This window comes from Amblyomma americanum, chromosome 8 (genome assembly GCF_052857255.1).
Source record: "Amblyomma americanum isolate KBUSLIRL-KWMA chromosome 8, ASM5285725v1, whole genome shotgun sequence".
In the NCBI taxonomy this organism is placed as follows: domain Eukaryota; kingdom Metazoa; phylum Arthropoda; class Arachnida; order Ixodida; family Ixodidae; genus Amblyomma; species Amblyomma americanum.
Genome location: NC_135504.1, coordinates 27950077 through 27966068, shown reverse-complemented (window position 1 = coordinate 27966068; position 15992 = coordinate 27950077). Strand labels below are relative to the sequence as shown.

Sequence of the window (15992 nt, the reverse complement as noted above, 5' to 3'; positions counted from 1 at the left end):
GGGAATCATGTGTCGCCGCACCATATTTACACGTAACGTTTCGGGAAAAAACGCACCCATGGTAAGCAGGGCATCGAAAACGCTCTCTCGAGCCGCCGCGGTGGCTGAGTGGTTACGGCGCTCGGATGCTGACCCCGAAAGACGCGGGTTAGATCCCGGCCGCGGCACTCGAATTTCCATGGAGACGAAATTCAAGAGGCCGTGTACTATGCGATGTCAGTGCACGTTAAAGAACCCCAAGTGGTGGAAATTTCCGGAGCCCTTCACTACGGCGTCTCTCATAGCCTGAATCGCTTTGGGACGTTAAACCCCCATAAACCAAACCAAACAAAAACGCTCTCTGGCACCTCTGTATAACTAAGACTGCCAAGAACCTACCGGAATAGTAGGCTTGAGAGTGTGCCCACCATTCTCTATGGTAACTGTCATTCTTTCTCAGCACACTACTCAATTTGCATTACTCACTACTCACTTTGCTATCAAGAATGCCACAGTATTGTCAATTATTCAGATGCTTACACCTGCTTTCACTTGTCCAGTTTGTCGTTTCGTAACCGACGTCTTCCTCATTCTTCGTCTCGCAGCATCCTGCTCTTTCTTCAGTGTGTTCCCGTCGGAGCAGGCGATCCGACAGGACATCGAAATCGACCGTACGATTCTCGGTAGGTGATCTGATCCATTCCTTCGACTACCATTGCTGCCTCATCTTTCGAGGCACATTATAGTACAATGAGATATAAGGGAACACCACTGCTAATGGCCTTGTCTAAATGAGCTCTCAGCCAAACTTCTGGGCAGAGATTGAGCTTTTAATGGATCTTACGGAAGGTTTATGCACAGGTTAATTGGCCTTATCTACTTTTATACGCAAAGGATCACTGGAGAACCCTGAAAGAAGGAAAGGAAAGTAGGAAAAGAAAATGAGCGCAGTGCTTTTGGACAATTTGTTTAGTGTAGTAATAGCGATAGAATGAAAACACTGAGGATCTTGGTGTCTTCGCGCTTTGTATTTCTGAGTTAGGAGAAGTGTTTGGTGTTGACCTTCTTTGGTGACCACTGTAGGATGTCCTCGTCTTGAGCATGCGCAGCATACCGCAGATGCGAACCGATCAAAGAAAAAGCGATACTAAAGAAAAAGAAATGCTTCATGTCTCACCATGCTCAACAAACAGGGCTCAGTAACGTTCAGCTTCCGCAGGTGTGGGCAAAAGGGCCGCAGTAAGGAAGAGTCGGTGAGGGCGGAGCGCTTACGAGGGTATACAGTTTTGTATAATAAGCTTCCCCACGTGTACATCGAATTCTGGGGCACAATAAGTCGCGATGTTGTGGTTTTCCTAGCCTTTCGGGGACAAGTTCACTGCAATTAGATGCGTGTTTTTCGTTTAACAGTGACAGTTAATCTTTTCCGTCCTCCCTCTCCATCACATTTCACGTCACACTTGCGGTGATACCGGACGTATTACGTCGGCCGCTATGGATGAAGGTGGCGCTAGTGAACATTCTCAAGGATAGGTTGCATGCAGCATAAATGCCACCGAAAGCCGAGGACAGGACAGCGGTCAACCGTAGCTAACTTGGCAGAGCACCGGAAGCGATATTCGGGGGTCTTGGCTTCAGATCCCACCGGCTGCATGTGGTTGTTTTTTCTTTCGCTTTCTAGTACATCATCTTCAATAGACAAAGTATTACACTAGTATTCTCCCACTGATGAACACCTCAAATTAAAAAAAGCAACAACGAAACAATCCCCTATGCTCTTTGATTTTCGTGGCTGCTGGCTTCCTTCAAGTGCAGACATCTTTGTTATTTGCTCGGGCTTTTATATATGCTGGCGGTCTGTATGGACAGTCTTATTCAGCGCGTCAAGCCCTTTGAGGCTTTGGCGGGCCTGTTACGTGTATTGTGTTTTTTATTGTGCAGAATAATTATTGTATTGTATTGTATTGTATTGTATTGTATTGTATTGAGTGTAGCCGGTGGGAGTGACGAGGGGTGCACCACCTCCCTGTGTTTTCTGGGCGTGCGGGTCCCACCCTCGCAGAGTACACCCGCTCCGAGGTGGCCTTCTGCAGCCTCAGCGTCGTCATGCTACTCATGGGCATCGGCTTCTCCGTGTACACCTTCAAGGAGCAACGCTACATGTTCAAGAGGCTCGCTGGCGGTGTGCACTTCATCACCGGTGAGCCGGGGCTAGCCCCTCTCTGCTGGTACCGTCATCTGTGTCAGGTGCCGAAGAGGTGTGCGATTGGCGAGCGGGTACTTGCAGTTTAGTTTGCGAACGCTCTGTCGTGTTGCCAGAACGTGATTAGACTAGTACTGTTGTGCTACACTCTAAACAAATGGAGTAAAAAGGAAGTAAAACTCTTCTCTAGCGCACACCCTTTTATAAAAAGGGTGTGTGCTAGAGAAGCGTAAAGGATTGGGCAAGTTGGTCAGACATCCTTAACGGAATAATGGCGCAGACCAAGGGACACCTTCCTCACCGAACGAGAGCGCTCTGGAGGTGGCAGACCTAATTGAAGGGTTTTGATTTTGTTGTCCTTTTCTCGCCATACGGGGCCCCGAGGCCGTGTCAGCATACTTAGTGTGTTTTTTGCGCATTTATACCAGGTTCCTTGTTATTCGCTTTCATCGAATTTAGCCGTGTTTTTGTTGGCTTTGTAGTTTTGTTTTATGCGGTCTTGTTTTACACTGAGTCTTTGCCGTGTTCCGTTGACGGTTCAGGTTTCAGTCTCATGTTTTTAGCCCTTTTAGTCCTCCTTTGTGATTTCCCTGGTTTTGTGACGTGGCCTTCCGTCATAATTTTTCTTCTGTGATATGTTCGTGATTAGTTTAGGTTTTAGCTTGTGTCGTTCCATCTTTTACCTCTTGTTTTTTGCCAGTTAGTCATCTGAGACAGCGATGTTCCACGTGCTGCGGCAGAGTTTAGTGCACTCGTCATGTTGTTTGCCTTGTGCGATATCATGATTTGCCGCTTCGCACATCGCATCCATGTGCGTCACTGATTATTGTTCACAGTTTCGGCGTGTTGCTTGGTATAAATTCGGCATATTGGCAGCCAAACAATAAAGTTGTAAGTTGGCGCTTGTGTGTGTGTGTGCTCTCCTGCTGTCCTGTCACTTGATCTGCGCCATTATTTCGTTAAGCGTGTGCTAGAGAACAGTTTACTCCTTTTTCACTCCCATATAGGTGTATTTGTGTTTAGAGGGTACATAGTGTGTAATGTTGCCTGTTTGTGCACGGGCGGGAAACAAAGCATGGAGTTCTGTCTTCAGCGCTGCGGAAAGACAGAAAAGGAAAAACTTGAAGATAGAGACGCCGTTACGAGAATCCACAACAGTGGCAGACACCTCGCTTTTCCAACGTTTTGCAGGTGCAGTCAGGCCGGAATGAAACGCGAACAGCACCTGTGAACAAGACAAACTGTTTTGCCGGTGTACTTCCAGCTGCAGTATAAAACTGTCCTGATTCATGTTTATGGGCGAAGAGTCTATTGAAGTGCATATTCATAAACAGGTTGTAGATGAATATCTCGCTGCAAAGTAGGAAAGTACGGCGTATGCGTGTTGGCGTTTAATTCCAGCCTGACTGAACACTTGCATTCTATGAGTCCGTGAGAAAAAAATAAGCAAGCTGGAAAGGTCAAACCACTGTTGTTGAATTAATACTGCGTTGCAACCTCAAATTATTTTCCTAGCAAGTTTTCTTTGCCAAATGTTATAGTATTGCTCTTATAGCAGGCCGCATAATCTTTCAGGCCGACATAACTGCCGTTGTTTGTGCCAATATATATATATATATATATATATATATATATATATATATATATATATATATATATATATATATATATATATATATATATATATATATATATATATATATATATATATATATATATATATATATATATATATATATATCTGATTACTCCCCGAGAAATAGGTTTAGTAACGGGTTCTAAGTCAAACTCTATCGCCGTACTTATAAAGCGAGACGGCGATAAAGTAAAACGAGCCAGACATGCTGGTGAACACATAAACCAAGCGACGAGATCCTACCTCTACTCAGCAGGCTTGCTTGCGTAGCTTCCGAAAGCTCACAAGAGTGAACGCTTTTCCTGGACGAGAGTGACGCTTGAGACAAAGCAGTTGTACTTGTTCAAAAAATTTCCTAGACTACGACGAAGTTTTTTAAGTAAACGAATAGGGGGAGATCACTGTCCACACAGTTGTAGTTTTGCGAGCCTTTTATGCTTTGGGGAGGGAAAAGTACGTTTCGGAAAGAAAGGGTGTGCAATCTCAAGCCTACGAAGTTGATCAGGGTTATGAAATGGCCTGTGTGAGTTCATGCTGTTGTTGGTGGTCATGTGTGGGTCAGCTTAATTCAGAGTACACAGCTGAAAATACTGGAGGGAAGCATGGTGCCTCAGTCGGAACACTGACTTAATAATAATAATAATTGGTTTTGGGGGAAAGGAAATGGCGCAGTATCTGTCTCATATATCGTTGGACACCTGAACCGATATATGAGACAGATACTGCGCCATTTCCTTTCTTTCGTGATTCCTGTTTTTCTCGGGCTGAAGTCGACAGCTGACGCAGCAAAGCCCCAAGTGATTATACGTTGCTCCCATTGACGAAGCTGTTATCGGCTGAATAGACAAAGGCATGAAATCAGGGACAGAACACAGCGCTAGATTTCAACTGAATTTCGCCGACAATGGGGGGGCATATATATGCACTCAAGCGAGCACACAAATTAAAAAGAACACAACCTTAACGCATGCGTGTTCTAATGCCGTTTGAGAACGGTATTTCTTTGTCCAAAAGATTAACTGATGACGCACTGATGCGTTTCGATTGTGGCTTTCAAATCAAACATACCTGTATAATCCACGTGTGTAATTCCTTATAAAAATGGTCTATAGACTGTCTACAGACTTTTTGCAGACTCTGTTGCCTTCCTATAGATATTTCCTTCTGTCTATTCATAGTCTGCAGACTATAGACAAAAGTCTAGTAAACGTGTTGTGTTGTGTTGGGTTTTATAGCACATAGGCAGTAAATGTCCATAGTAAATAGGCATAGTAAATGTGTACGGCCATAATAGTCTACGTCTCTCTACAGGCGAGTCTATTAAAAGCGCATGGCCGTAAATATATAAATTGTCTATAGAAGGTCTATAAAATTTATATTCCCCATCGACTAGTCTATAGCATTTGTCTATAGAAAATCTCGACTTTGTAGACAGAAGTCTATAAACAATCTGTGGGCTGTTTAGAGAAATTTTTGTAAGGGATCCCTTTTCTTCATTTGCACCATCAAAGATAAGAATTACTCGCAGTGTTAGAACAATCACAGGAGTGCACGTATATACCGTCGCGAATTCACCTCGCGTCCCAGATAACAGAACAGAAGCAAAATGGGCCAGATAGTCCCTAAGTTACTGCACTCGGGTCCAGGTTCATCTTTGCTAGAGCTACACAGTGCGGAGCTCTTTAGTTTCGTCACCACGCGTCCCCACTTCTGGCGGTGGCCCAAAAAGCCTGCTACACGCGCTGGCGCTCATCCAGCGCACGTGGTCGTCCTCGAATATGGGCCGTGTTTGTTCCTCCGGGCTCATTTAGAGGCCGCGGCCTCGACAAAGCCTCGGGCAGCGACATCTCGCGAAGCGCGCCCGACCAACGAACATACAGCGGAGGAGTGGACGCCTCAAGAAGCTGTAGTGGCGATAACATCTTTCTAGAGGAACTTTATAGACTTAGTGGTGAACATACAGCGGAAGAGTGGACACCTCAAGAAGCTGTAGTGGCGATAACATCTTTCTAGAGGAACTTTATAGACTTAGTGGTGAACATACAGCGGAGGAGTTGACACCTCAAGAAGCGGTAGTGGCGATAACATCTTTCTAGAGGAACTTTATTGACTTAGTGGTGAACATACAGCGGAGGAGTGGACACCTCAAGAAGCTGTAGTGGCGATAACATCTTTCTAGAGGAACTTTATTGACTTAGTGGTGAACATACAGCGGAGGAGTGGACACCTCAAGAAGCTGTAGTGGCGATAAGACCTTTCTAGAGGAACTTTATAGACTTAGTGGTGAACATACAGCGGAAGAGTGGACACCTCAAGAAGCTGTAGTGGCGATAACATCTTTCTAGAGGAACTTTATAGACTTAGTGGTGAACATACAGCGGAGGAGTTGACACCTCAAGAAGCTGTAGTGGCGATAACATCTTTCTAGAGGAACTTTATTGACTTAGTGGTGAACATACAGCGGAGGAGTGGACACCCCAAGAATCCGTAGTGGCGATAAGACCTTTCTAGAGGAACTTTATAGACTTAGTGGTGAACATACAGCGGAAGAGTGGACACCTCAAGAAGCTGTAGTGGCGATAACATCTCTCTAGAGGAACTTTATAGACTTAGTGGTGAACATACAGCGGAGGAGTTGACACCTCAAGAAGCTGTAGTGGCGATAACATCTTTCTAGAGGAACTTTATTGACTTAGTGGTGAACATACAGCTGAGGAGTGGACACCTAAATAAGCAGTAGTGGCGATAAGACCTTTCTAGAGGAACTTTATAGACTTAGTGGTGAACATACAGCAAAGGAGTGGACACCTCAAGAAGCTGTAGTGGCGATAAGACCTTTCTAGATGAACTTTATAGACTTAGTGGTGAACGTACAGCGGAAGAGTGGACACCCCAAGAAGATGTAGTGGCGATAACATCTCTTTAGAGGAACTTTATAGACTTAGTGGTGAACATACAGCGGAGGAGTGGACACCGCAAGAAGCTGTAGTGGCGATAAGATCTTTCTAGAGGAACTTTATAGACTTAGTGGTGACCGAACTTCGCCGACACTCGACGTAATATCACAGGTGAGGGCTGGAGCATTGCAGTTTGCACATTCTGAGGCTTTAACGGTGGCTTGCTCCAATCAGTTGAAGGAGCCTAACGATTAGTTCGTTATAAGTGTAGCTTCGTTATACCCCGCGTTGACCGAGTTTCCAAGGGTAATCGTCATTCCTTCGTTATGTCCATTATTTCGTTATAAACCGTTTCGTTATAACGAGGTTCGACTGTACATGAATTAGTTCGGCATTCACTGGTATTCTATCCTGGGTCCTCCTTAACGACCTAAATCTCGCCGATGTTTTATGATGACAGTACCTTTATAGTAACTGCTGTAATAGCATAGCAGAACATTTGTTGTTATACTATGCTATTACTGTGTTATGCACAAAGTCTTGCCGGTTTGTTTACGGCGTGCGCTGTTGCTGCCAGTAGTTAATTTAAAGTACTAAAAAGGATAAAGTACTGAGGCCGGTTTTACAATATCTGAGCTAAGTATCAGCGTATCTGCAGACCTTTCAAGCTGCAGAAGGTGCGTAGCAGTAAACTTGCGTTTCTTTCGAAGCAGCTTATTTATATACTTATTTATTTCTTCTAATATTGCTGATGCGGGGTACTACGCGTCCAAGAAAACAGCGAAAAAATACAAGTACATGTCGGAAAGGCGTGCGCAGAAGCAAAAAAAGAATGATAAACATCACCAAAATAAAAAACCAAAACTCGTCATTCATTAAGGGTAGCAACAACTACATGCGCTCTATCTCGGTGGTTGCAAGGAGTAGCACTAGCAGACGACGCGCCGCACTCCCCATGCATTCTGCAGCGCCTGAATCTGTGACCTGCGATAGGCTGGCTAGCGACACGTGACCTTTTCGCCTTCGCGCTCTGCCCCAAGGGTGCGAGAGTGATCGCGGAGGCTGGATCAAAACTGCTCGCTACTTTAGCCATTCATGACTTAAGACAGGCCGTCTCGTGGTGGGACAAAGAAACAGAAGGCTTGCTTACGCATGATGCCCCCTTACACGCGATAATGTAGGCTTCAGAAATTTCCCTTGTCCACCAGTCAGTGTGATGTTTGGGGATGGCGCACCGCTCGAAAAATAAAAAAAACCCAACCCTTACAGATGTTACAGTGCAGCGCCAGCTTTCTGTTGGGGCAGCTTCACCTGCAAAGAAGCAGGGTTCGCACGTAAACGGCGCCTCATAAACGACATGCGTGTAGCAGGCAACCAAAACCGTTTTTTGCTTCTTGCGCCACACTATCATAATAGTCCTTGGAAAGGTCAGCCTTCTGTACAGACGCTCAAGCGTTTGTGGGGCTTGTGTGTATCAGGGAGCTGAATCCGGTACGAAGCAGGTGAAAAGCTACTAACGCTAAAAAAAACTACATGGGCGGAGCGAGAAGGCGAAAGGATCACGTGTCGCCAACTGGCCAATCGCAGTGCGCGATTCCAGGCTTCCGCGGAATGCGCGGAAAAAAATACGGGAAAAAACTACATGCGCCTCAATCATGGTATCCCAGCGCTTGCAGACGAGGACACAGAGAGGACACACACACAACTGCGCTGTTTGTGTATGTGTCCTCTGTGTGTCCTCGTCTGCAATCACTGTGATTCCTTGATGACTGACAAAAACCAACTAGCCCCAGCAACATACCATACTCATGCACACCTACTCTGCCAACGAAGAGCTTCAGCTTATTGGATAGCAGGTGAACATTGGGCACAATGACGATATTTCGCTTACGCCTAAGTTCGACTTCTTGTGGGCCGCAGAGAACTGGCACCCTCCTATAGCAACCCTATAACGACAGTCAGCAGAAGTGACCCCGGAAAACCAGCCCGCTTCAGACGTCAGTGCACGTTAAAGATCCCCAGGTGGTCGAAATTATTCCGGAGCCCTCCACTACGGCACCTCTTTCTTCTTTCATTCCCTCCTTTATCTTTTCCATTACGGCGCGGTTCAGGTGTCCAGCGATATATGAGACAGACCCTGCGCCATTTCCTTTCCCCCAAAAAACGAATTATTATTATCAGACAATCCATCTGCGCGCTGAAACTTGCCTACACTCGGTGTTGACACGACCTGAAAATGGCATTTTTGAGGGTTCCTAATTGAATGGGGCATTTGAAAACCGCGGAGCGGGCGGACGTGAAGGGAAAAAAGCCCTTTGGGGCGCATAGTGCCAGCATAGATAATCATTGCGAATGAGGACTACCATATGCAGAAAGCGTAACAGCCTTTCATTTGGGAATTTATTTGTTAGCCGGAACTGGAAAAGATGGGTTTTGAAGATTGCGAACAGCTCATCCATTTGAAGGGATACGTTCATTGTGGGGTACTACGTGATGTGGCTGGGGTTTCAAAGCAGGGCTTGAAGTGAGTACGGCCAGAGTGGAACACTGAGCCGAGGAGTCAGATGATTCTATCAGTATCCCACTTCGCAGTGTAATCTTATATCTGACGATGTGGCCTAATCCGCTTCTGTTTTCTCTCCCCCTGCCCCCTCCCCCCCCCCCCCCCCCCCCTGCAGCCGGCGTGATGATGGTGGTGATGGAGGTGGAGAACAACTCGGCCACCTATGAAGAGCGGTACCTATCATCGCGGCTACCCAAGGGCTGCCGCTGGGCCTTCGGCTTCTCCTACTACTTCGCCTGGATCACCTTCGCCCTCTACATCATCGTGGGGATCACCTTCATCGTGTGCTCGCGAAAGCGCAAGGCACTGGCGCAGGACGACATCCCGCAAATCATCGGACGGTGACCGCCGACGCCATCGACTACCACCGCGGGTACAACTGTGCGCCCGGCGGACCCTCGTGTAGCGTTCGATGCTGCTGCAGCTGATGTACGGCCGGCGCTGGCCGGCCAACATTAACGTCGTGGTGTTCGAGAGGCACGCGGTTTCCAGTGCCGGGACGCAGCTACAACGCGGCTGGGGCGTGCCACTGTTCCGGCGATAAAGACGGGGAGAAGAACCGCGCGAGCAAGCCCTTCGCTGTCACGCTAAACAAGAATACGCCTATATGGGCGTAAAAAGGGAGTAAGCTCTACTCTAGCACATTCTCTTTTATGAAAGGGTGTGCTCTAGAGGACAGATTACTGCCATTTTACACCTTTCTGTTTAGAGTGATATACACGCGCGTATGTATTTGTGAGCACGCGATCGCTTCTGGACATTGGTTGCTTCGAAAAGGGTCACCAGGGAACGAAAATGAAAGCCGGCTCAATTTTTTTACAAAAGAAACAAACCAAATACGCAGAAACAGGCACATTTTTTTCATGAATGTTTTCTTCTTCTCTGAACTCGTTTATCGTAATTGCTGTACATACGTTCACCCTCCAGCAAGCAACGTTACTTGTGAATGCTAGCAACCTCGAAGGAACCAAGGAAAAGGGTTCTCGGCAGAGAGTGTTAACACTTGATGAAGGGGGAGGAGGAAAGGGAGGGGTAACGCTGTTGAACTAAAATACGCCTATTTCGCGGCGGTGCTTGCGTTTTGAGATGAGCGGCACGAGTGGTTGCGCAGAACGCCAACTGTTTCAATTTGTTTGCGAAGCAGCTTGAAGAAAGTGCTCCTAAATGCTTTTATCCTAAACGGGAGTCCTTACACGTTTTGCTGTGGATTTCGTTCCGCCGGGTTGGAGCTTTTTCAAAGCACGGTGCCACTCCTTCGCTGCGAGTTCTCACCGGCTGGCGATAACTGCCCACAAGAGACGAGGGTTTTGTCGAGGTCGAACGTACAGCCGGAAACGCGGGATAATCAAGCGGATAAACCCAGGATAGAAGCATGCAATATCCTCTCCCAACTCTCTGCATTCTTTCTGGGCGTTCAGAATTAAATAATTCTCTTCGGTCTCCTACTGTCTCGCTTTCTGAATTCAAGCTCACAGTGACTTGCATTCTTTAGATGACGTTGCGCACACGACAAGACATACACAGGAAAGAGCAGAAGATGACAGATATAACGCAAACTATCAGCTGAATTTATTGCTTTCACAACAGCGTATATGTGCAGTATTCACACGTGCAAAAGAAGGGGGAGAGGATAGAAAAAGAAGAGGAAGACAAGTCAAGCCCGCATAGGTCAGCAAAAGAAACGGAGAAAATTCTTTTCCCTATCATATAAGGTGACCAAGGTATCACTAACGCAATTATCGCCCAGCAAGAAGTTCTTCTAGCCGCCGCGGTGGCTGAGTGGTTATGGCGCTCGGCTGCTGGCCCGAAAGACGCAGGTTCGATCCCGGCCGCGGCGGTCGAATTTCGATGGAGGCGAAATTCTAGAGGCCCGTGTGCTGTGCGATGTCAGTGCACGTTAAAGAACCCCAGGTGGTCGAAATTCCCGGAGCCTTTCACTACGGCTTCTCTCATAGCCTGAGTCGCTTTGGGACGTTAAACCCCCATAAACTAAAGGAAGTTCTCCTACAGTGCCTTGTACGTGGCTCTAAGAGGAGAGAGTAGAACACAATGGCAGACACAAATCCCGCTAAACGTTAGGCCGAGTGCAGAGAACACCCTGTTCATAGCTTGATTCCCACTTGCAAGTTATTGGATGCAAGTTTATTGACAATTAAAAAATGTGGTGCTTGCGACGTACTAGTGTTCAGGTTCTTGGCTACCCACACCATTAGTGCGTTGAGTGATCGTGGCAGTATCTTTCAGGCTATTTGGCCGGACATTTCAAAATACGGCTTATAATACTGTTCAGAGCACGAAAACAAGTCTTCCTTTTGTCTGTGTTCTGCTGTGTGCTATGAGGTTTATTTAAAGTTTCCATAGCCCGCCTTATGAAGCCCCGAGGCCGGATGCGACCCAGTTCTTTCCACAATTCTAGCGCCAAAGGCATAGAGTCGGCGCAAACTGTTTATAAACGACCTTTGTGCTCGCATGCATGCACCATACTCACGAGCGCCTGTAAGGCACAATAAATTACATTGACAGCTCGATCTGGTCGGATAGCTCACGGTGCATCGGCCAAAAATTTGGCAGTGGTTTAACTCTTCTAAATATAGCTCGACAGAGCGGAAGCTCCATTGCACTTGGCTACACTTGGTTAGGTTAACCACTGATGAGAGCCGCGCTTCCATCCATGGCGGAACTGCATGCGAGAGCGGCGCCGCATCCTTAAGCGAACGCCGAGTGATGTGCGTAATCACGTGACCACATCTGGCGAAGCGGCGGTCGACGCACCGCGGTCGGAGCAGTAGCGCGGCGGCTGCAGCTGCGGCGAGTCGCTTGGTCTGACGTCACAGCCACACCCCTGGCTCTCCTCCTGCTAAAGGTCAAACTGCAACACCCGATGACCTTGGCGAATCATGGCGTAGTGGAGCTCTCGCTCCAAAAAAGCGGCCGTTGCCCATGTTTGAGGCACCCACAGGTGCAGGACTTATAACTTCGACCCATTTAAATTCGCGCACTTCTGGTTTCGTGAAATTCAATTAAAAACTGAAAGTCTACTTGCTATAAAGCGAGGAGCCGGTGAAGAACAAGAAGTGTTCCTAACCTAATCTTCAGCCCCCTCTTCCACAAGCTGCACTGTGCAGTCACTGTAATTCTCATGACGATATAATTGGTCAAAACTTGACCAGTGTAATAACAAAAGACGCTTAAGATAGACGAGTTATTGATAAATTCGCTCTCGACCTACCATATGCTGACCATCCCGGTTAGCTTAGTTGATATAGCGACTGCACCGGTGAGTTGGGGGTTCCGGGTTCGACCCTCGGACCAGAAGAAATTTTTCAATAACTGGGGAATTTTTGTGGATGCTGAATAGTTTTCCTGTGTAGCCGCATGCCTGCGCTTGGGTGGATGCCAATGAGTAATCCCTCCCTTATTGCAAATCTATTCCAACTTGGGTAGCCGCCGCGGTGACTCAGTGCTTAAGGTGCTCGGCTGCTGACCCGGAAGACGCGGGTTCGATACCGGCCGCGGCGCTCGAATTTCGATACAGGAGTGATTATAGAGGCCCGTGTACTGTGCGATGTCAGCGCACGCTTAAGAACCCAAGGTAGTCGAAATTTCAGGATTCCTTCACTACGGCGTCCCTCATAGCCTCAGTCGCTTTGGAACGTTAAACCCCCAAACACCAAACCAAAGAATGCTCTACCTTTGGGGATTCTCCTATACATCTGACCAACACTGTTTAACCAACAGGGACGTTAACCGTAATACGATCAGCTGCCCTGCACTGGGAGATGAGGTTGAAAACAGGAACACCGAGGAGAAGGACAATGTTCGTAAACGTTACACGTGATAAGCACCATCACCACCTGTCACACAAGGCTTTCAGGGAGCGAAGTGTGGCAAGCCTTCTGGGATGATTGTCGCCGGGGTCTCCGTGCACAGCAGCCGAAAACGATGCCCAGAAAATAAGTTCAGAACTTGCGGCCGTTCTGAAGGTTGATGCACGTCACGATGGGTCTAACGAGGCGTCACCGGAATGCAGTCGGTGTGGTAACAAGAAGCATAGTACCACAGCTTGTAGCTGGTCAAAGGTGCGGTGCTACCGCTGCGGCAGGTAAGGGCATCTTGCTAAGAAGTGCTTTAGTGAAGCGCACGGGAAACGGCTTCGGACAAATAGGCACGCACCTCAGGAGATACGCGGTCGAACCCTTGCTGTAACAGGAGACTCCGATAGTGAAGAGTTTGATGAATTTGCATGTGTTTGGAGGCTAAGATCAACATGTATTGCTCAACTGAAACCGCCTATTAAGCGCGCGCTTTCATCTAGGCTGGCGGGGACGTGTCAATGCATGTAGACACGGGCTCTTTACTGTTTGTCGCCCCACGACATATTCTCGACAAGCATCGACAATAATGGTCACCACGCTGAAGTCCACAGCCATCAAACTGTCATGCTACCTTGACAAACTTCCCGCGCTGGGGGAATCGCACATGCCCTTGTCGTACAATGGCGTGTCCTTCAACAGTCCCTAGATTATCCTAGGCTGCCCAAGTCTCAGCCTATGCGGCTGTGACTTGATCGCTCAGCTTTCTGAGTCAGGATCGACGATATTTAACCTAACAGCCCAGCCGGACACCCTCTCACTTGCTGTCGACGATATTCTTGCTGACTTTGAAGATGCGTTCAAGACAGACCTTGGAACGATTGAGAGGCCCCCGGCGTTCATAAACAGGAAGGAGGGAGCCACACTAAAATTTTGTAAGGCTGACTCACTTCCTTTTTCTTTACGTGATGAAGTATCGCAAGAGTTGGACATACTTGTAGCAGGGGACTACCGTCAGCAGCCATTTCTCAGCGCCAAACTGAGACCACTCTGCAGGAGTTCAGGCTTATCTTGACGTTTCGGTATCTGAGAAAGGGGAAGATGGCAATGACTCGCGCTTCGTGCTACAGCGATTCTGAGAGCGCTGTGTAAAGTTACGACGCGACATGTGCAAGTTTCGTCAACAGTCGGTCACTTATCTAGGGCACCGAATCTATTGCGAACGTCTGCATCCAATAGAAAAAAAAATTTGGAAGCAGTCTTGAAGGCCGCAAAACCGCAGAATGTGGGCGAATTGTGTTCGTTGTTTGGAATTCTGACATATTATTCAAAGTTTACGCATAACATGTCTCTGCTAGCATCACTGTACCACTGCACTTGCGTAGTTTATCTACTAAGCAAGCCTTTAGGTTTATTAGCTGTCATAACGGCTTTGTGATAATATACAGATTGAGCACAGTGAATGCTCTTGCTTTGAGCAAAGGCATTTGATTGCGGCAGTCACATTTCAATGGCATCGGTAGTGTGAGCAGAAGGAATTCAGTGCTTCGAACAAACAAAACTAGAGGGCTCACATACTATGGACGCTTGAGCTCCGCCTTAAGTGTATGATGCGATACCGATAAATCGCTGAAAGTTCTCGCACCACTCCTAGCGCAGAGGGGCAGCGGTTAAGCGATGCACCACTGCCCTGCGATGGCAGGTGCTGCCACCGGTAAGCGTTTGTGTGAGTCAGGTTGCTCTTCCTGACACACTTCTAGCGGCGAATCGTTAATTTAACGGCCACCTGCCTCGGTGGGAAAATTGTGATGACGGCACGAGGTCACGTGACCCTTGTGGCTTTTTTTGGTCACAACGCCACTGCCGGATTTTCTTCAGAACGGGAGCATTAACTCCCCCGCGTTAAAATGGCGCGTTAAAATAAAGAAACCTTTGCAAATACATGCCACACAATATATGAGATACCAGACTGCTCGTAACTCGAGTCGTTAGGCCCCGGGGAACTCAGGATTTTCAAGTTTACGACACGTAGCTGCTGCAAGCTCGGTTTGGTATAGCCTTCTTCAGCATCTGTCCAGAAACATGGAAACAGTGTCAGGACAAAGAAGATAAGAACAACACGGGAGCAATGCGTAATGCCAGGGGCCTAGTCAGGCGGGTATAGTCTCGCCTTTTGCTCCGGCGCCATGACAATCTTGTATTGTCAGAATTATAATAAACTTCAAACTTCAAACAGTCGTCGGCGCCCTTCTTCTGCTTACAGGTGAGGCAGTTAGCCTCAATTTTTTTTTGGAGGGAGAGCTCCCTAAGCCGCGTTTCGCCAATGTCATTGGGTGTTGCAATTTGACCTTCAGCAGGAGGAGAGCCGGATGTGCGGCTGTGACGTTAGACCACGTGACTCGCCGCAGCTGCAGCCGCTGCTCCAATCGCGGTGCGCCGAGCACCGTTCTGAGGTCCGCGCTCGCTCACCAGCAAGCTTGGACTCACCCTGGCCTCATTTGTCACGTGTTCGGGGCGCAGTAAATCTCATGTCGCATCATCTCTACTGTTGCTGCATCTGTTGCTGCATCTGTTGCTCATCTGTTACTTTCCGCTTGCATGCTTAATTAACTTGAAATTTGCACCGCATTGATGCGCTAGAAAAATGAAGTAAACTCCGGTTACGACAAAGTCGAAGTCTTTCCTTAGTCTGAGGATAGCGATGATGTCTTTCTGGTGCATGTACAGTTATCGAAACACTGTTCGTAGCGAAATTCTTCAGTGATCGATTGACGCCGTATAAATATGCACATACTGTTTAAACGAGCTGTGTCTGCTTGCTTGCATGGGGTACAGACAACCTGTCAGCCTATCCTTGTGGAGGATTTCCAAAAGTGCACCTCAAATCAACGTTTAGATATAG

General features: G+C 47.5%; 1 protein-coding gene across 1 annotated transcript in view; it reads left to right on the top strand.

Annotated features, from left to right (window-relative positions):
- The window catches only part of LOC144101201 (voltage-dependent calcium channel gamma-8 subunit), a 43831-nt gene extending 33739 nt beyond the window's left edge, over positions 1-10092 (top strand). Inside the window, exons 3-5 of the mRNA XM_077634274.1 lie at positions 585-662; positions 2042-2179; positions 9394-10092. Of these exons, the coding sequence (XP_077490400.1) occupies positions 585-662; positions 2042-2179; positions 9394-9623 (446 nt within the window). The 3' untranslated portion in view covers positions 9624-10092. The remainder of the gene's footprint in view (positions 1-584; positions 663-2041; positions 2180-9393) is intronic.
- The last annotated feature ends 5900 nt before the right edge of the window (positions 10093-15992 follow it).